The sequence below is a fragment of the Phodopus roborovskii genome, unplaced genomic scaffold (genome assembly GCF_943737965.1).
Source record: "Phodopus roborovskii unplaced genomic scaffold, PHOROB, whole genome shotgun sequence".
NCBI classification, from domain to species: Eukaryota; Metazoa; Chordata; class Mammalia; order Rodentia; family Cricetidae; genus Phodopus; species Phodopus roborovskii.
The window spans coordinates 3,045,425-3,066,318 of NW_026126470.1; the positions used below are offsets into that span (position 1 = coordinate 3,045,425).

The following is a 20,894-nucleotide window of genomic DNA, read 5'->3' on the forward strand; positions in this document are numbered from 1 at the left end:
AGACCCCAAGAGTTTGGAGCCTGTCAGGGGGGAAGGCCCTTGCCCCCAGGAGACGAGACCAGACCACTGGATGCAAGTGCAAGAGGTTATTTATTGTTTACACAGGTACCTGTGGACGCTTCAGTCTTTCGGGGGACTGAGTGTGCCGAGGTTAAAACTCAGGCAGTTTATATAGGGTTGGGGTGGCAAGAAGCAGGCTTACAGAAGCAGAAGCATGGTTACAGGGATTTCATTGTTTCATCTAAATGTAGCAGTTGTAGTTAACCAAGGACAGTTGGTTATTCGGGTTGGGCACAAAGAATATGACTCTCTCAGCATACTGGACACTGTCCTGCCGACCTTGCTTTGGTCCAAGCTGCAGACCACAGATATCTGGTTGACGTTGGATGAGAGCAGCACCTGGTTCCCTCCTGTACTTTTTTCATAACTTGACCTTGGCAATTAGCAAGAGCAATTTAAACAGGCAATAAGCATAGTGGGGGTCTTTCAATACAATCTAGAGTCATCAGAGAAGAGGGAATCTCAATTGAGAAAATGTCTAAGATTGGGCTATAGGCAAACCTGTAGGGCCTTTTTGTTTTTGTTTTGTTTTTCGAGACAGGGTTTCTCTGTGGCTTTGGAACCTGTCCTAGAACTAGCTCTTGCAGACCAGGCTGGCCTCGAACTCACATTTTCTTAATTAATGACTGATGTGGGAGGGACCAAACCATTATGCATGATGTCATAGTTAGGCTGGTGGCCCTAAGTTCTATGAGAAAGCAGGTTGTGCAAGTCATACAGAACAAGCCAGTAAACAGAACCACTCCATGGCCTCTGCCTCAGCTCTTGCCTCCAGATTCCTGCCCTGTCTTCCTTTGATAATGGTCTACAATGTGGACATGTTAGCCAAATAAACCCTCCCCCTCAAAAAAAAGGAATCATTCAGATCCTTCTTCATCCAGCTGCAGAACCCTGCCTTCCAAGCCTTGAGAATATCCATGTCAAACAGTATCCATGTCTGAAGCTCAATCCTAATTAGTCTTATCAATAAGAGCCCAGGGTCAGATATTGGGGTAAAAGCTGAAAGATCAGAGAAGCAAAGAACAGCCACAGTCACTTCTTACTTCCCCAAACCCACAGACGGAAAAGGCCGAGATCCTGTCTCCACCCCGTCTTATCACTTCCCCTCTCTGCACAGCTTTACCACTTCCTGTCTCCTATCTGTACAGACCTCCAGCGCTCTGATCTTCAGGCAAGCTTTATTTATCAGAACACAAACAAAATATCACACGTGTCAGCAAGTCTTTTCCAAAGAAAGCTCATGCATGATCCCATTTCATTCAACTCCATTTCTTTTACATTTCTATTACATTTACATTTCTATTACAAATAAAATGCTTCTCTTGCTAGAGAAGGAGGTAGAACCTTAAAACCATGTTCACTGTTCAATATGAGAAATAAACATCATTAATCATCATTCAAAACGAAAAGCTACACCTGCTTTAGTAACAGGATTTAGTTTTCTATTGTTGCTTAACCATTTGACTGTTTTATTTTTTCATTAATCTCCTCTTTCCCTCTCTCCTGTGTTGACAAGTACAAATTATTTTCATTCAGTTTGTGGGTTTTATTTTTTTAATTTGAGAGGCAGCTTAAGAAAAGGCTGGATTCACCCCTTACCAGCAGGAAGTAGTTTGGAAAGAACAACGCCAAAATTCCCAAATATTGTCTATAAATGTTTGTTTCATTTAAATGGACTTGGTTATATAAAATTTAAAAAAAAAAAAAAGGAAAAAAAGAAAAGGCTGGATTACAGGTTGGAATGTGTGTGCCACGCTTCCATCTTGTGGCTACATTGAGCTATTACACAATAGAGATCATGGCTCACTGTAGTGGCTTTACCCTGTACTATAAATAGGATTATGTGTTCCCACTCTTGCCACAGATGATTCTAGCAAGGGTATGAGAGGGGAGTGACAGAAGTATACTCCATGAGAACAGCAAAATACTAAGAAATAGAATTGTTGGTTGAGAACAACGTTTTTAAGGGAAAGGGGAAATGCCGAGTCATAGACAATTATATTTCTGACATGCCACTATATTTCCAAATATATTTAATTCCCAACATAAATTTAAATCACAAACAGATGAGCTAACTGCTCACTCTGTAGTCCTAGTTTCACTGTACAATTGGTTTCCCTACTCCCAAGTGGAATATGTGTAGTTTCAAACAACTACAGCTCCAAATTTATCACCAAACATTGTGTCTGTGTGGAATATATACAGCCTGTTTCCATTCTTTTCAAAATACTACGGTGAGACAGCTATTGGCACAGACTCCACATTACACTAGAACTATGTGTAATCCAGGGAGGATTTAACTGTACAGGACGAGCCAGTGAGATGACTCTGAGGGTAAGAGCACCTGTGGTCAAGCTTGATGACCTAAGTTTGATTCCCAGGACCCACATGGCAGAGAAAGAAAACTGACCCAAAAGGTTATTTTCTGATCTCCACATGTGTACAGAGAGAAAAAGAGAGCGATCACACGTTCACATATGCAAAACAAATACATCTAATAAATGTTTTAAATGATCCTTAAGTATCTTTGGGGGTGTGAACTGGTACATGCAGGTGCATCATCTCATATATGAGACTTGAGAATCCTTGGATTTCAGCCTCCTTATGCTCCTAGAGCCGGTCCTCCATGGGGTGACTGCATTAAAAAAAAAAAAAAAAAAAAAAAAAAGAAGTAAGGGGCTGACGTGAACCAAATGATCACCAAAACTCCTTCTGGTTCACCATTGTGTGACTACAATGTCCAGATCAATATACTTGGTGTATGTGACATTCAGCGAGCACACTTGAAATTTTCTGGAGCATTGTTGCTCCTGCTGTTGTAGTTGATTGCGATTGATCCAACTTTAAACGGAGCTTGGCTTCCGTATTGTTTTCCATTGTGGGCTAATGATAGCTATGCACACAAGAAGAGTTTGAGGGCCCCGCCAATGCTATCTGAGTTGACTCTTGGTTCCTTGCCAGAGAAACAGGCAAACATCATCTGGAGGGAGAGTGAGCAGGGGGCAAGTTATGCAAGAGACAGCTGAAGCTACTCCAAGCTTCTCTAAGGACAATGCCTTACTTTGCTTCCTGTTGGTCACCAGGCTCTCATTTTGACATATGTGTTTTTCTGTTTTGTTTTGTTTTTCTTAAAATGCTTACTGGGCTTGCAAAGGAAAACACTAAAGGGATAAGGTCAACAAGCTGCTTTGGTACCAAGAGACAGATGCTCCCTCGTAATTGAATGAAAACTCTAAGACCTCTTATGAACCAACTGTTTCCACTTTAAGCCACTGGCTTCTTTTTTTATGCAGACCATTTTCTTGCTTAAAAATTAATCACAAAAATTATAAAGTGTTTTTACATCTTTCTTAAATATTCTAAGTAGTAGGTATAGAAAAAAAAATGGCACAATAGAGAATCCGGATGAGCTCTCATCATTGATTTGTCCTTACAATGAAGGACATAACCCCAGCCATCTGAGTATGAGTAAGTGATGAGGAGGTGCCTGAACTGGCAGCTATTTCTTAAAAGTGGGTATCCTGAGAAAGCTTCCTGAGTTCTCTAGTGTACGGACTAGTTTTCTGTCATTTCAATACAGGCTGGACTCATCTCAGGGAAGGCAGCCACAAAAAAATTGAGGAAACATAATACCCCAATAACATTGACCTGTAGGAATGCCTCTGCAGCATCTTCTTGATTAGCAATTGATATAGGAGGGCCCGATTCATGGTAGATGATGCTACCCTGGGCAAATAGTATGGACAAATAGAATATACAAACTGAGCAAGTGAGCCATGAGGAGCAAGCCAGTAAGCAGCACTCCCCTGCCATTCTGCTCCCATACCTACCTCCAGGTTCTTGCAGGAGTTCCTGGCCTGACTTGCTTTAAGAATAAATCCTTTCTTCCCCAAGTTCCTTTTTGCCAGAACGTCTTATCACAGAACTGAATGCCCTAACTAAGACATACAGGTAATATTACCAGCCAGAATGTCTATGCTTTTAGGGGAATATAGGGCCCTAATTTAACAGTGATGGGTTAATTAATGTCTGGTGCATTATCCAAGACAGTAATGCTTCATTCAAAGGTTGTTTAGTATATTTAACCTTAAATTGAACTGCTTTTGTTTTGAAGGGAATAAACCAGCTTACTGTGTTATAGCTGACTTGAAAATACAGTAATATAATTTTCTATTGTGCAGGAAGGTCTGTGTGTTTGCAGAGAGGCAAGAATCCCTTTCTGGATTAAGTGAAGCCATGGATGAAAGGTTTTGCAGTGTGTAATTAAGATTAAATTAATCATCTTTCTCTCATTAAGCATATTATTTTACAGAGTCATTACATATATTCAAATCATATTGCATTGGATTAAGAGGATTAGAGCCTAACCTAGCTTCTTTGTCTGCCTAGGACAGCCACTAGGAGTTTACTGAGTGGGGAATCAAGCATTGTGCTAAGAAGCTTCCCGGGAAAGAGGAAAAATGAAATGCATTGCCTTGTCTCCCTTGCATTGCTGATGAGGTAGACAGACACACACCTATGTGTGATGCCAATCTGCTTAATCTACAGAAACAGAGGATGGCACAAAAAGCAATGTCTGTTCTTGTCTCCTTAGTTCATTTTCATGAAGGGATATTTATTTTTTTGAAAGGCACATAGACAGGAAGTCTCAGTAGCTGTGTTGGTGGCATCCACCTGCATTCCTTTCTTCTGGAAGACATGGTTCTGGCTGTTTGGTTGGTCCCCTTCACCTACACCTGGATTACATGGATGCCAGATGCTTCTGCTACTTCTGTCATCAAGAGGCACCACCAGCAATGCCTAGCTTCAACAAAACATACACGGTAAGACACAGACATAGTCATCAATTATTTTCCACTTTCTCCCAACAGACCCTCTGCTGATCTAGAAACGTATCTTTAAGGGAAGCCTGTCTTTGTCACAGTACCTGTGTCTGCAATAGCTCAGATCCATAAAAATAAATCACCTGTGGTTAACATCCCAAAGGCTGGGCTCTTCTGTCTTTGGCATTGTTTGTTTAGTGGTGTTTACCTGGGGAGAAAATAGTTCAATGTTTCACACATGGATCATCCATCAGGGAGCTTGTTTCTGCAATGTGGAGTGCATTTACCACTAATAATGATATCTATTTACAGTTTCTTCCAATTTTGAATTAGAAGTAGTTTAAGAAACTCTGTGTCAATTTTGTGGAGGTCAATATAGTTTTGTCTTGAAGAGTAGGAAGTGTTAAAAAGGCATTCAGACCATTTATTATCTGTTGAAAATAGTGTTCATATACTTAAAATATCTTTCTGAAGATTAACTCATCATCATTATTATTTTCCCATCAATAATATGAGATGCCTGGAAATAACTGTGAGAAATCAGTGCATTATAATAACCAGGGCAACACAACTTGTCTGGGGCTTCCCAGGTTTCACTAAGAGCATCTTGAATTCCCCAGCTTTACAAACTGTACAAATCAGTCCACTCTCCTACCCATAGAATGTTTTTGCGAAAGTCTTCATTTTTTATAAGATTTCTCAAAAGACCTAATCTATGAAGTGACAGATGTTACACAGCTTATCCTTATAATCTTACATATTCATGAAGCACTCATGATCAGGAAAAAGAATAAAACATTTAACCAGTACTTTCAGAATCCTCAGGTTTAAAGAATAAAATTGCAGTAGAGTACCAATTTCCAGTCTGCTTTAGACTTTTTAAATATATTTTTAGTTGAAATAGAATTACATCATTTTCCCCTTCCCCTTCCCCTTCCTCCTTCCAAGCTCTCCAATACCCCCAGCACACTCTCAAGTTGATAGACTCTCTTACTTTGACTATTATTGTTACACAAACACGCATACATGTACACATATGTGTATATGTTTAATAGGGGTACGTATATATGTGTATGCACAAATATACACATACAACCATTTTGAGTCCATCTTTGTTGTCTGTGTGTATTTGGTTTCAGGGTTGGCCACTCTTCATTGGCCAATCAGTAAGGGTCTCATCCTTGTTGAGAGGCTATTCTCTTTTTCCCAGCAGTCACTAGTCACTTTTAGTTCTTTGCTAGGAATGGGGCTTCATGAAATTTTCTACCTTCCACATTAGCATGTCCATTGATATTTCCATTGTTCCAATCTTGTCTATGCCGCCTCTAGGAGAGACTATTCACAGCAGGCTTCCGGGTATTTGGCTCTTATAATCCTTCCACCTATAAACCATGACAATGACAAGCATGGCAAAATGTAGGTAAAAGTGCATTAAGTGTCACCCACATGTTGAGGCCAACCAATAGCTGTCTGACAGAGCTTAGAGGCCCACTCAACAGGGGAGAAACCATGTCTGGTACTGGACCTAGCCAACTTCCTGGAGCTTATGAGGTCATGGACTTGAAAATAAAGATAGCTACTGTCACTTGGGGCCCTACTTTTTAAAGTGTACCTCCTGTGCTTTCCTTCCATTCTGTTCTCAGACCACAGACCTGAGTTTAACTCCTTTCTGGATCTGCTCCAAAGAAATTAAGCAAGACTGTAAGGTTATGCCAGACTATATGCGTTTTGTTTGTGTTTGTTTCAGGTTGCTTCCAATAGTCATGTAGTTTATTTTATAATAAATGGAGCGTATAGTAAATATCATCTATCACTTAAGGCAATAGATATTTCTGGCTATTCCACAGATGCTTAGAGAAGGAAAAGATAAATGATAATAAGAGCTATTTCATCATACTAGTCCACATGTGTGGCACAGTATCTATGGAGGAAAAAACCATCACACAACTAATGTCATCATTCACTCACATCCATAGGAGGGAGTTGGCTGCACTGGACACACACAAGACAAGCCCTCTCAACAATCTCAAGAAGGGGGGGGGGGCAGTGACTCAGAAGGCTTTGCTTTTACCTCTGAACTATTGGTCATCAGCAGATTCTGAGAGAGAAGGAATCATTGTCTTTAGCTCCGTTCAACCCACCAGCAAAAAGCTCCAGGCAGCTTGGTTATAAAACAAAACAAATAGACATGTGCTGGGAGACAAATTTGTATGGTGGAGTGCAGAATGGCATTGGAGAGGTGGGATGGAGGAGCTAAAAGTGGTCAGTGTGCAAGGTGTGCATGCATGAAACTGTAAATAATGGTAATAATTTTAAAAAGCTATACTTACTACTTATTACATTTTTTTTAAGTCAACAGGAAGCACAAAGTCTTTGTGGTAAGGAGGGAACCTTTCTCCTTGGGTTAAATGCCTCATTTTATTTCCCTTTAAAAGAAAACCAACTTAAGGGTTGTGGAGCTCAGGTTTTCTTCAGGGGAAACACTGGGGTTTCTATGCCTGTGTCCCAAATGCTTGTTTTCCACATCTCTTCACTAGCTGAAGAGCCCTTCGGGCCACAAGCCAAAATGTGATTCATTAAAATTTCTATCCGCTGCTTTTGTTCTGCAGTGAGCAATCCCCTAGGGCACTGAGGATTGTGTAAACCACTACCCTGGTTCAGAGCAGTCACTTAGGATGAAACAGAGGCACTTTCCCTGAGTGAACACAATAATCCAAGAGCCAGTTTCCACACTGCTCTCTGCATTCCCTCATGCAAACGTGAAAGCATTCGACAAAAATACAGTAATGACTATAGGGGCCTCTTCCAGGGGAGTAAGGCCAGGCTTCTCCAGGCTTTTCTTATAAATAAATATCAGTGAGGTTCTTTGCTCCATGCCCAACCTGATTACTCACAAGAAGTAATGGTATAACTGATTAATTATCTACCCCGTATAATGTAAGAAGACTAACAGAATGGAGATGAGAGGAAGACATAGTCTTTGTTTGAAAATCACACACTTTACACACTGCATTGCATTTCTATCAATTATTCTGAGCCCCGATTTCATTCAGTCAGGCCTGGATAAATTATATTAATTGAGCTATTTATTTTCATTCAGATTATAAACTTGCATTCCATCCAAAGATATCCTTTCCTTAGGCTAAACATTTTAAAAAGGCATATTCTAATATTCCCCTTGTTTCTAAGAAAGACAGTGGGGAGGGATTATGGATAAAGAAACTTTTGGCAAAAGAAAATGTCTTTCTTTGCCTAGGAAAGACATCTGGTTCTACTGTAATGATGCTGTTCTTGGGCTATTAGGCCTACTATAGCTCTATGGCAGAATTTAATAATTCTTAAACTATCTTACAATGGCCTGTCTACACTTTATCATAGTGTCTTTATGTACACTTTAATGATAACTTGTTTAATTGTACATTTTTACAAGCTATTCTTAACACTATTTTATTTTGTAGCAGGCTTATATATCTCCTGGAGACTGGACATTGGTTCTTATCAGCCGTTCAGAGCAGATACTAGCACAGATCTATATAATAACCTACAGATTATTCTTAAGTGGACATTCCTTCAGCATTCCAAGCCCAGCCCAGCACCTGTGAAAGGCTGTGGAAACACCAGCACAATCAGCAGATTTCTGACCTTTTTTCCCAATCAAGATAAGAACTCCAACTTTCATATAAAATGTTGTAATGTACTGTACTATGTGAGCTCCAGATAACATCAACAGACCAACTCTAAAATTGGTCTAGTTTCCTAATTCCATGAGGGAGTCTGCACCCTCAGCATGAGCTGGTAGAGACCAAGGTGAGACCCAGTAGCTGCCATGTCTCTCTGGTGGAGCACACTCTCTGGCTGTCTCATCCACAGAGATGTTCACCTGCCCAGGGATTTCCTTTAATAGACAATAGGTGTTAACTGCAGTCAGCCTTCTCATCCTGAAGGCTTCTCAGAGTATCGGGGGCCTAGAAATAAAAATTGGATCTCCAGTTAGGCCAGTTTCCTTAGTGATAAAAATAGGGGCAAATGATTTTCCTGCTACTTCCCTGTACCATGAATTTGTATCCATATAACCTGACAGAATGTTCTCATGGATTTTATATCTTTAAAAGAAAAACAATGATGTAGTTTATTATACTGTGTGAGTTTTGCTCTGGGCTTCCGAGTGCACTTCTGACAGAGCTTGAATAAGACAGTGTTCACCCTGAGTGAGGTCACTGCATCATTGAACCTTCATTGGAGAAGCATCTTCTTGCAGAAGATGGTAACAAACACAGAGACAAATGGACAAATGTGCAGAGTGAGAGACTTTGGAGCATTCTGTCCTAAACCCGATTTCTTCATCCCCTTGAGTCTCAGGGATTTATAAGGCAGTCGGGAGGGAAAAAATTTAAGTGCCAGAGGTGGTGGATGACTCCAAGAAAACCAGGAATGATGTACATATGTATGAACTCACAGGGCTGCAACAAGACCCGCACAAACGCAAGCTAGAAGATCCAGGTTCAGAGGGTCCCGACACTAACTGAGAAGCTATTCATAATTGATACCCAATGATAGAGAAAAGTGTGGATCTTCTCCAATGGAGCTTGTCACCAGGCATATCAACTACACTCCAACACAGGCCTCATGCTTAGGGATGGTTGTCAACACACAACCAACTCTGTTTATCTGGGTCCATTGGTGATTGTCATTCTTATAGTCTGGTGGCTTGGGTTCATTTGGGGGGGGGCATGGTTTGTTTTTGCTTCTTCAAGATGGGGTTTCTCTGTAGCGTTGGAGTCTGTGCTGGAACTAGCTCTGTAGACCAGGTTGGTCTGGAACTCACAGAGATTGTCTTGTGCCTGAGTGCTGGGATTAAAACATGCACCACCACCAACCACCTTCTGGCTTATTCATTTATTTTCAAACACTTAATGCAGGTATTCACATTCACTGGATATATTTAAAGGAAGAATGTCTTTCTAAATCATCAATATCTAGATATTTTTAAATGCATGATAAAAGAATTATAAAGGTTATTTTATTTGTTTGAGAGGAATTGTTTTATAATTTTTAATTGTGTGTGCCTGTGGGGAGGGTGTCTGTGGAGAGAGGTGTGTCTGGGGGAGCCTGTGAGGGGGGAGTTGACCATGTGTCTGTGGGGGGGTGTCTCTGTGTCTGTGACAGGGTGTTTGTAAATGTAGGTGCCTATGAAGCTAAAGTTGTCAGATCCCCTGCAGCTGAAGTTATAGGCTGTTCCATGTGGGTTCTGGGACCCAAACTCTCATCCTTTACATGGCAGTAATCACTCTTATCTACTGAGCCATCTCTCTGTGGTGATATTTTGTTTGTGAACTAACAAACTTGCTGAAGATCAGAGTGTGGAGCTAAACCACTAGTTAGCTATAGAGGCCAGGTAATGGTGGCACACACCTTTAATCCCAGCACTTGGGAGGCAGAGGCAAATGGATTTCTGTGAGTTCAAGGCCAGCCTGGTCTAGACTACATTGATCCAGTCTCAAAGAGAAACAGAGCTCCCACCTTTTATCCCAGCACTTACCCCTATATCTGACTCTGGGTTTTTATTATTAAGACCAGTTAGAATTTGTGCCACATTTCTCCACTTCCTTTAAGTGCTATTTATACATGTGTGATACAGTGTATAGATTTGTAAATATTTCTTTTGCGGGAGTTGAGGTAAAAGGAACTCAAGATGAGATAAACAAGGACCTCTCACTGCAGGTCAGGTGAGAGCCAGGTGCTTGTAGCCCACTGCTGCCAGGACAGCATTTCACAGCAGGCCTGTGCTCAGCATTCTTGGAGTTCTTAATTAAAGTGCATCTGTATCTCAGTCTCCTGCAGAGGAGTGCTTCTGAAAAGACACATTTGTCACCTGTCATTTAGTTGTTTCCAAAATATTATTACTACCAAGTTCCTGCTACATCTGCGCTTTACTATTTACAAAAACAAGTAGCCAGCTTTTATTAACTATTTTCTACAGAAACGAGTTACCCCGAAAAATTGTTACAAATGCAAATTGTATACCCCACACCTACTGAACCAGAAACTCTGGGCAGAGGCCCAAGAAACCAGAAGAGCTGGATGCTTGCCAATGAGGATCATATTTACCAAACATCTGGGCTGATGTCTTGGATATAGCAGGCACTACTTGAAAGCTATGCATGCGTGCACATGCACACACTTGTACACACACACACACACACACACACACACACACACACACACACACACCAGTGTCCATAGGAAATGATGCTGAGGCAGAAAAGAGCCCAGTATCCCAGCACCTTGCTCATAGTCACTGATGCCCAGAGCCACAGCACTGTGTTCCCACATCAGGACACCACCGAAAGAAGCTGGCCATGTGCCCTTTGATCTAGAGAAGGAAAAGTGAAAAGAGACTTCACCTCTTTCGCCACTTCCAGCAACCCTTGAGTCCTCCAACCTCCGGTAGGCATCCTACCTGCCATTTTAGCCTGTCGCCATATTCTCTGCTTCTACTGGCTTTGAAAACCCTGTTTTCATCAGTTCACATTTCTGTAATATTTCACTTTTTACTGCTTTAATGCAGAGATTGTTCAGTCAATATCAGTCTTTTGGGTGTCTTGTTCAAAGGCTCATCTTCAGGCTGTTTCTTCAAGGGCTGCCTTAGCTGATATGGATCGTATATGAATCTGATCACCCACCTAATAATTCCCATCTAACAGGTATTCTGAGAAATGTTGTCTGTTTATGTATTAAATCCCTTTCCGTTTGCTATTTCAAGGACTCTAAAACTTGTTTTATCTTACCTGTTCTGCCTTATGTAGCAAAAACAAATGTTGAAAGATATTTGGCTTAATCTCAACTAACAAAATGAAATTGTATGCGTATATTTCAGATCACACTATGCTGAGCAAGATGGCCAGTAATGATAAATATATCTATCTTAAAAGTATTTTGTGCTGGCTAGTTTTTTGTCAACTTGACACAAACGAGAGTTATCTGAAAGGAGGAACCCTCCAATGAGCCAATTCCTCCATAAGGAGGCTATAGGGCACTTAGGGATTGTTGAGCGGAACCCAGACCATTGTGGGTGATGCCATTCCTGAGCTGGTGATCCTGGGTTCTACAAGAAAGCAGGCTGGGCCAACTGATAGCCCTGGTTCTGGACCTGGGTGGTGAGGTAGCTGGGTTGCTCAGCCCGCCCGGTTTCCCTCATCGCCATCCCAGGGAGAGCTCTCCAGCACCGCCCTGGCTAACTCACCCAATGAAGCAGGCCAGTTTTCCTGCTGTTACCCCTCCAAGTCAGCTCACCCACACTGCAACAGCACTATTGCTTTGCCCAGGCAAAGCGTAAGGACCACTCTCCTGAGTTACAGGGCCTGCTCTCCCCCAACATCCACCTCATCTGCTGGAGCATGTGAAGGGGCTGGCCCTGCAGATCCAAAGCTGTAGGATCTCCATGACACAAGGCAACAACAGGATACTCAAGAGGATTCCCAGTGAGGGCCCAGTATCAATGGGATAGCAGAAGCCAGAGGCCTCGAACCAGACCAGTGACTCATTGCAATAAACACTCAACAAGTAAAGACGTCTGGACTAAAGGGTACACTATGACTCACTGTCACACTGCAGCTTCCATGCCAAGACTGGTTGGTTTGTTGGTTGGTTGGTTGGTTGGTTTTATTTTATTTTATTTTGGGGGGAGATTGCAAGGGTAGAGGGCAGATACAAAGGGACACAAAAGATGAATGGCATGGCATCAGGATGCATGATGTGATATACAGAAAGAATCAATAGAAGGGAATTTTTAATATTAAAAAGGAAGGAAGGAAGGAAAGGAAGGAAGGAAGGGAAGGAAGTAAGGAAGGAAGGAAGGAAAGGAAGGAAGAAAGAAATTGGCTGAGCAAACCATGGAGAACAAACCAGTAAGCAGCCCTCCTTCATGGCCTGCCTCTAGGTTCCTGCCTCTAGATTCCTGTCCTGTCTGAGCTCCTGTCCTGACTCCCTTCAGTGATGGACTGTGGATATGGAAACATATTCCAAATAAACCTTGGTCATAGTATTTCATCACAGCAAAACTAACCCTAACTAAGACGTGCATGTATCTCTCTCGGGGGTACAGCATAAGGGACACAGGAATGAGGAAAGACGACAGTACAAAAGTCTGGCCCTTGAAACAGGAGCAATTGTTGCACATTGAGGACCACGATTTCTCCACGAGGCCTGGATTTGGAGGTGAGTGTTATCATCAAAAGCACGTGCTAAAGCCTGCCACACTCTCAAGCTGGGAATGAGAATTTGAAGCAGTTATTAGCCAATCACTAGTAAATGCTAAAATAAGTAAGTAAATAAATAGGCAAACACTTTTAAATACCTGCATGATTACCTTCTCTTGACTGGGAACAACTGGCAGTGGATGTCTCCCTCAGAAGACAGCATCATTTTTCCTACAGGGTGTGGCTACTGAAAGTCTGCCCACGCTCATGCTAGCACCACTAATTGGACTAGATTTTTCAAAGAGAAAAATAACAAAGAGTACGTGGGGAGTGGGCAGGATCTCTCTCTCTCTCTCTCTCTCTCTCTCTCTCTGTGTGTGTGTGTGTGTGTGTGTGTGTGTGTGTGTGTGTAAAATTTTCAAAGAAGCTGGGCCCTGATGGCGCACACATTTAATGCCAGCACTCAGGAGGCAGAGGCATGCGGATCTCTGTGAGTTCGAGACTAGCCTGGTCTACAGAGCTAGTTCCGGGACAGGCTCCAAAGCAATACAGAGAAACCTTGTCTGGAAACCCAATTTTTTTCCCAAAGGAAAAGTAAAATATGCTAATTTAAAGACAAAAAGTATTCATTTCACTATCCTTTTGAAACTCTCCCATTTTCTTTCTCTACCTCACTAATTCTCTGACAATTCTCCAAATGCTTCCAAAACTTCTAGCTAGCATTTTCAATAAACCGATGCTCACCCCAGGAAAAAGAAAATGTTTTCCAAAGTTATAATTATAGTCTACAACTATGTCCAGGTGCAGCAGTTTGTTCTGTTCTGTGACTTCTAAAAATCAGATAGTGTCTTGGAGTTGGATCCCATGAGGCCACTAGAGGGCGCCAGTCACACATGAATTTTCAAAGTCGGCCTCAGACTTAGCAGGAATTCAGGATTGATGATTGATTGATCTGCTTGTTTGTTTGTTTGTCTTGAGGCTATTGAGAAAGGTACTGTTTTCCTGATTTCTTTCTCAGTATGTGTCGCCTGTATATAGGCGGGCTGCAGGGTTTTTTGTGTCAATTTTATATCCTGATAACTTTGCTGGAAGTGTGTATCAGCTGTAGGCGCTTTTTCAGGTGAAGTCTTTAGGGAATAGTATGTTGATGTCTTTCTCTCCTGTTTGTATCCTCTTCACATCCTTCAGGTGTCTTACTTCCCTAGCTATGACTTTGATCCATAATTCCTGAAAGCTAGGTTTAGCAATTAAATTGTTGTAGGTTGTTGAGGATGAGGTTTCGTTGTTGTTGTTGTGATTTAATAGGGTCTTTTATAGGGACATTAGCAAGAAAGAGAGAGAGAAATGGCTACACTTTTTAGTAGATGGACCTTAAAACAAATAATCTACAGACACCTCGTTACTCAATATGTATCAAGTATAGGCACCAGGGAGTCCATCTAAATTCCCACTCACAGACCCAAAGCCTGCATTGTGACTCCCCATGGTGACGGGATGCCCTGCTGAGTGGCCATGGAGGCTGCAGAAAGCCAAGCTTGCACCCTCCTGCCCAGGTAAAATATTTCTGCTTTCACCCTCGACCCTGTACAACATTCTCACCTCCACAAAAAGCATAACACCAGTCCAACAGTCCCTTTTTGCCTGATCTGTTAGGAATACCGGTTACTATATTTAAGTGATAATGTCTTCTTAAATTATGTTTCTCGAGGCTATCTTGTGAGATTATTAAACATGCGACTGAAGCGTGTGACTCATACCTAGTGACAGGTGTCAGATCATCTCACAACTAAGAAATTCTTCTGACAATCTTAAAGCCTGGGCTAAATGGCACTCAGATAGTTTGTTCAGCCATTGCAGAAGGAAAACTCCCTGAGTCCAGCCTGAATTATCAGTGTACTGGCTCTGTGAAATGGTCTTTAACCTTCATTTGCTTAGCTTGACCAGAACCGGGCCTTAGACGGTAACTCATTCTCTGGTCTCAAATGGCTGCTTTCCTTTGGGGAATCCGGCTGTGGGATACAAAAGACAGGCTTTAATTTATCTTCCCCTTGTCCACAGCACAAGCTCATGAACATACTCTCCTCTCAGCTAAATGTAACTTCTCTTGCCTTAATGTGTTTTCCTAATTAGGTTTAACATTAAAACCAGCTGCTACCGGAGTGGGTTTTTTTTTTTTTTTCTTTCACTTTTATAAAGCATCAGAAGATTAATTGACTCATTATGTAGAAATAGGAGGATGTAAATTTAGGGAGCTTTTTGTTTAACTTGGGTTATAAATTGCAGCTCATTTTCTTTATTTATGTTTTCCCGCCCACTGTGTCTCCTCTAAGTAAGGACTTTTTGTTTCCATCTTCCAAATGATGATTTCTTTGTCTCTCAAAAGTCAACCCAGCACCTAGATTCTGGCAGCTGAGTTGAGACAAAAGCTAACATTATCAAAGCTACTTACAGTCACCACCAGTCACACAACACAGGCCTGAGAGTCCAAAGAACTTATTCCATCTCCATCACTACCTTGCTTAGGATTTCAAACAAGAGTTCTTATTTACCCATATCAGCTCCTACAGAGGTCAGCTAGAGCTAAAAATCCTTGGGTACCTACCTAATGGAATGCCTATAAGGATATGAGACGACACATCGTGTATTGTGAAGACACTACAGAGATGGATAAATCTTTTTTTTTTTTTTTTTACTTAACCCTTGTTAGTCTACCCGCATTTTAAAACCCCAAATATATACATTAAAACATTTACAGATGTGTGTTACTACCTAGTTAGTGGTCCTGGGAAGTTAATAGTCAAAAGGGTCAATCTAAAGCTAACTTCTAAACCTGGGCAACATTCTTATAAAGGTATTATCATTTATGACATTGACCCAACAGAGAGTGAATGGTAGGTAGCACGACATTTAAATGGGGCCTAAGGGTTAAATGCGATATGCACTCCTTTATATGTTCTGGAAACAGCCCTTCAAAACCGGCACCATGTTTGTTCTGTGTGCAGATGAGCAAACATGAAGAGTAAGGAGGCACACAGAACGGTAGCCCTACTTTGGTTTTATGTGGCTACACATGTTGGCATTGTAACACCTGTGCTTAATTGTCACTTTATTAGCTGCTCTTCATCTGATAGCACAAGAACGATGTTTAGCGGTTTAAAGAGTCGCCAATATTCTGTAACTCCCATTCTTGCCTGTTCATTCCCTTCACCTTCACGTGTCAGAGCACAGGTTTTTATACACAAGAGTTGTGTGCCCTTGACATAGAGTTCTAAAGGAGACAGACATGAGGACAGACAGCATCCCACAGGTGCACATTGTCTGTGGAACCTGAGGAGCTGATCTCCATATAATCGTATACATGTGAACAGAAGAAATAGAAGGTAACAGGAACTCAATTCAAATGGCCTTTACCATAAAAATAGCCTTGAGATTCCTTTGTAGGCCCAGCAGGAAGGTGACATAGCATTGAAAGCTAGCTTTTTATCAGTGTCCCCGGGATCCCATAAATAGCCACCAACAACTAGGATATGCACTCCTCTCTCCATAGCTTAAGCAATTGCTTTTTAGCCTGCCACCACTGCCTCAAAAAGACACCAATTTGTGCAGATGTTCAAGTCTTTTACACAAAATGGCACAGCACTTGCATACCCCCTATATTACATCTTCCATATCCTGTCCGTTGTCTCTAGCTTACTTCTAATGCCTCCTACAGTGTAAAGCTATGCAAATTGTTGCTAATAAGGCTATTTGGAAAATGTGATGAGGGAAAAGCAATACATGTTCAAATTTGAATATCTTAACTGAAGTTGATTGAATCTGAAGATATGAAAGCCATGGACTCAAATGGCTAATTGCCCTTAAAAGAGCCTAAATCCAAGGTGTTCTCCGGCTTCACCAGAAAATGGGTGATGGGAAATGACTGTAGGGGTGTGTGTGTGTGTGTGTGTGAGAGAGAGAGAGAGAGAGAGAGAGAGAGAGAGAGAGAGAGAGAGAGATAGAGAGATAATATAGTGATAACCTATATGTTTGAGTGGTTAATTAAGAATAGTGCCCTGCATTTCCAAAAGGCAGGATTGCATTTTTTGCTTAACTGAGCAAAGATTGTTAATTTATTAAGATCCAATTAAGTCTATTAAGTCTATAAACTGTACTATTTATGATCTTCAGTGGTGCTCTTTGAGTGTCTCTGTGCAGATTCTTTAGTGGAAGAAACCAAACTTTGGAGATATTTCTTACGCCATAATATATAACAGTGATAAAGTTGTGTCCACACTTTACCCTGGACATTCTTCTACCCCTTCAAGCCCTTTCAAAATCCCATTCCCTCACAGCACTAGAATTAATGGGAAGATTTATTCACCATGAAGTGCCAAGCAGAGCAATAGATGTTTTCATGAATTTTTCTTTAGATTATGAATTCAAGAAAAAGGGCACATGCAAAAATCACCAACGCTGAGCTCTGTGAAGGAATAATGCTAAGCACTTCCCAAGTTCATGTGGAGCCGAAATCTGCGGTAAACAATGTTATTTATAGAACTGGTGTCATACAAGTTAACTTATCCAATATAGGAAGAAGATGGTCGTTAGGACATAAGTAAGGCATTAACAAAGGGTGAGACAGGAAGATATTTGAGTGATGAGCCAAGTACCTGGCTAGTTGAGACTTTCTAAGTAGCAAACCATAATAAACAAAAAGAGAATGTGAAGTGGTAAAGGCAGCACCAAGAATTAATGAAGTCCCAGAAGAGTATCAATGGAGTGAGATTGTTTTTACACTTTATTATGCATCTAGAAGGCTCCTAAATTGTACGCATATGTGTATCACATGCAACACACTCAGTACTTCTTTAACCAAGTGTGAAAGCTTCTCAGGATGGGCTCATCCAAACCACAACATCTGGATTAAGCAGCTGGAATTCAGCTGTGCAGGATTAATCTTTATTTGTTAATAGTCAAAAGTTCTTTTGAACTCGATGAGGCAATACGATTAAAACGAGAATGACTTACTCCAGTATGAAAATGCATGCAACAATTCTGTGTAAACACATGGATTGTGTCAACATAGATGCAGATCAAATTTCATACCCCAAACTAAATGATAAAGTTATTAACAGCAACCGCCCTACATATACCAGGTGGGATGTTGAAATCCCTTCTTAGTGGAACTGGAAAAGGCCACAGTGGCCGCCTGGCCTGTACTCTCTTGGTTACTATTTACCCAGTTCCAGAAGCCCCAGCTTCCACATTTGAAATCCACTATCTGAGGTCGCTTCAGTTTCCACCTGGGAGTATTTCATTGAACAAATTTCTAGAGTGTTTGCTTCCTTCCCCAGTGCTTTTTGTGGCTGCTGACCTACAAGGAAACATGTCTGAGTCTGCAGCATTGGTATAGCATTCAAGAATCTGTCTACGTCTAGCCCACCAACTGCTGCATGAATGAAAAAGGCTGACAGGGGGTGGAGGGAGAGAAATGGGGTTGACATCCCAAAGCCAAGGACTCTATAAAACCCACTGAAGTGCCATTATCATATAAAATGCACCATTGTTCTTCTTTAAATTCCTAGTAGCCAAAACACAGAATAACAAAGCGTTGGAATTTTTCCAAGCAACAATGATTGGAGTGGCATTTATTCATACATGTGCCTTAGTTTCTGTTTGATGGTATGACAAATGATTCAATAGAAAATGACGAATAAAAATATTGAAGAAAAAATAAATCACCTCTAATTGTGAATAATGGTCTTTCTTGGCTTTGGAGGATGTCTGAAATGATTATAATGCATTTCTCGGTAAATCATTCATTCTTCTCTCTGAAGGCTCCCCGGTGCCAGTAGGTATAGACGTCCAGGTTGAAAGCATCGACAGCATTTCAGAGGTCAACATGGTGAGTTTTCCCACAGGGCATTGAGCTTCTGCTGGAAAGAACAAAATAACGATTTCGAGCTCGTCAGTTCTTGAGTGAGCCATTTTGGGGCATTTATGTTATTAATCTTTCTGCTTTGCATCACAGCAGAGTTGTGGCCACTCTTCTTGCCTCCATTCTTCTCCACTTCTTTCTCCCTCTGACTACACTCTGATTCCTTTCTCCCCTCTTTCCGTCTCACGGTTTCTCATTTGTGGCTTCCTGCAGCATATCACATCACGGCAAAGTTGCTTTCTGTCACAGGTTGAAAATAAGTGTGTAAGAAAAACAACCATACAGTTTGCGAACTATGAAATCTCAGCCCCAAGGCCTTGTTCATAAAATGATAGACTGCTGTGGCAAGCTTTATTATTTCCAGGTGTTTCGGTTGATAGTAATTCTGCCTGTCTCTAAATAACCAATACCAGGAGACAGGGCGTTTTAAGATTCTTGATCAGCATATTTAATTCAGAAAATTTTGCTTATCCCATGGTATGTCATAGAAATACAGGAGAGCTTGGTGTTTTATTTTTAATGTAAAACCTATACTTTTTTATTTTGAAATCACTATTTTATTTCTAGTCACATGTAAAAACTGATGTATGGTAATTTTATATACATATATGCATATTGGAAAGAAAGATAACAGAAAGACTAAGTTGTTGGATACAAATAAAACCAAAACCTATGTCTACAGAAATAAATACATGTTACAGCTCATACATCAAAAAGTTTTATTTAAAAAAAAAAATCTACTCTCAGATTTCGTGTTTCCAGTAAGATGTTATTATCCATGCACCAGGAACTGTATGCTCTGAACTCTGATATAAAGATCCTACAGGGGAAAAAAAATAATGTCTGAAAGCCACTCATGAGAATACACACCTAAAAGCTTCAAAACAAGAGAAAGTAAAATCAGGACTAACAGCATGTCTATTGATAGAATATCTTTTAAAGAATAAAATAAAGGTTTCAAACGGAAGTAAAACTGTGAACTTTCATTATCAGCCTTCCGTTCCCAGTTCTCACCCCACTGTTTGTGCCTTTTCCTCCTCTTTAACCTGGTTTCGTCGTTTTAGCCACTTTTATATTTCAACGGCCTCGACCACACTTTTTCCATTTCATTTTTGATATCTTTAATGTATTAGGAGCCTTTTTTTTTTTCCTAGATAACTTTCCGAGTAGGTTTTCCTTTCAGTGATGTTCAGCCCTGGGGGTGGGGGATATTTTACTGTCACAAGAGTTCATGCTGGGTGCAGTTTCTGCGCTTGCGCACTTCGTTTTCAGGTGGATTTCTTTTACCTCCTGGTTTGATGTTAATTTCATATGGTCTGAGTGTTGATGAGCCCTTTCCTTTACGTTTGCTTGCCAGATACAGTTCCTTTGTAGGATACATTTTCAGTGGTCTTTTCCTCGTTTTTACCTAATGGCTGCTAGCCAGAGGAAACCCTGAATGAGGGAAGTCCCAAGTAACCACGTGCTGTTGATAGTAGCCCAGAGCCTCAGACCCATGAAGTGAAGGCAAAGGTCCACGTGTGAAATATTGACAACATGTGCAGAAAAAAAGTCCAGCATAGCTTTACCCTTCCCCCAACATTTGCAACCTGAAGACTGCTCCCCTACAGAGACAGCTCCTACAGAGATTAGCGTTTACTGCCCCCTTGGTCCAGCTGTGTACTATAACCACCCCCTCACCCCATCCCACCCCCACCCCCTGCACACCTGCTTGTCCATCTGTGTGTAATAACCGGCTTCCTTGCTCAGCTGTATGTCTATGTGATGAACATAGACGTGCAAGTCTATGTAATAAACAAGCTGAGGGTCCTAGGTGCACAGGCTTCTCCGGCAGAGAGCCCAGACCGCACGATCCCAGATTTATGCCTGTCCGTGCGTGTTTGTCTTTTCTTCAGT

At 41.2% G+C, this 20,894-nt stretch overlaps 1 protein-coding gene across 1 annotated transcript in view; it reads left to right on the top strand.

Moving 5' to 3' along the window:
• The first annotated feature begins 4,758 nt into the window (after window positions 1-4,758).
• Window positions 4,759-20,894, top strand: part of Gabrr3 (gamma-aminobutyric acid type A receptor subunit rho3) — a 45,180-nt gene continuing 29,044 nt past the window's right edge. The window contains exons 1-3 of the mRNA XM_051191663.1: window positions 4,759-4,883; window positions 12,988-13,100; window positions 18,898-18,965. Coding sequence (XP_051047620.1) covers window positions 4,759-4,883; window positions 12,988-13,100; window positions 18,898-18,965 — 306 coding nt within the window. The remainder of the gene's footprint in view (window positions 4,884-12,987; window positions 13,101-18,897; window positions 18,966-20,894) is intronic.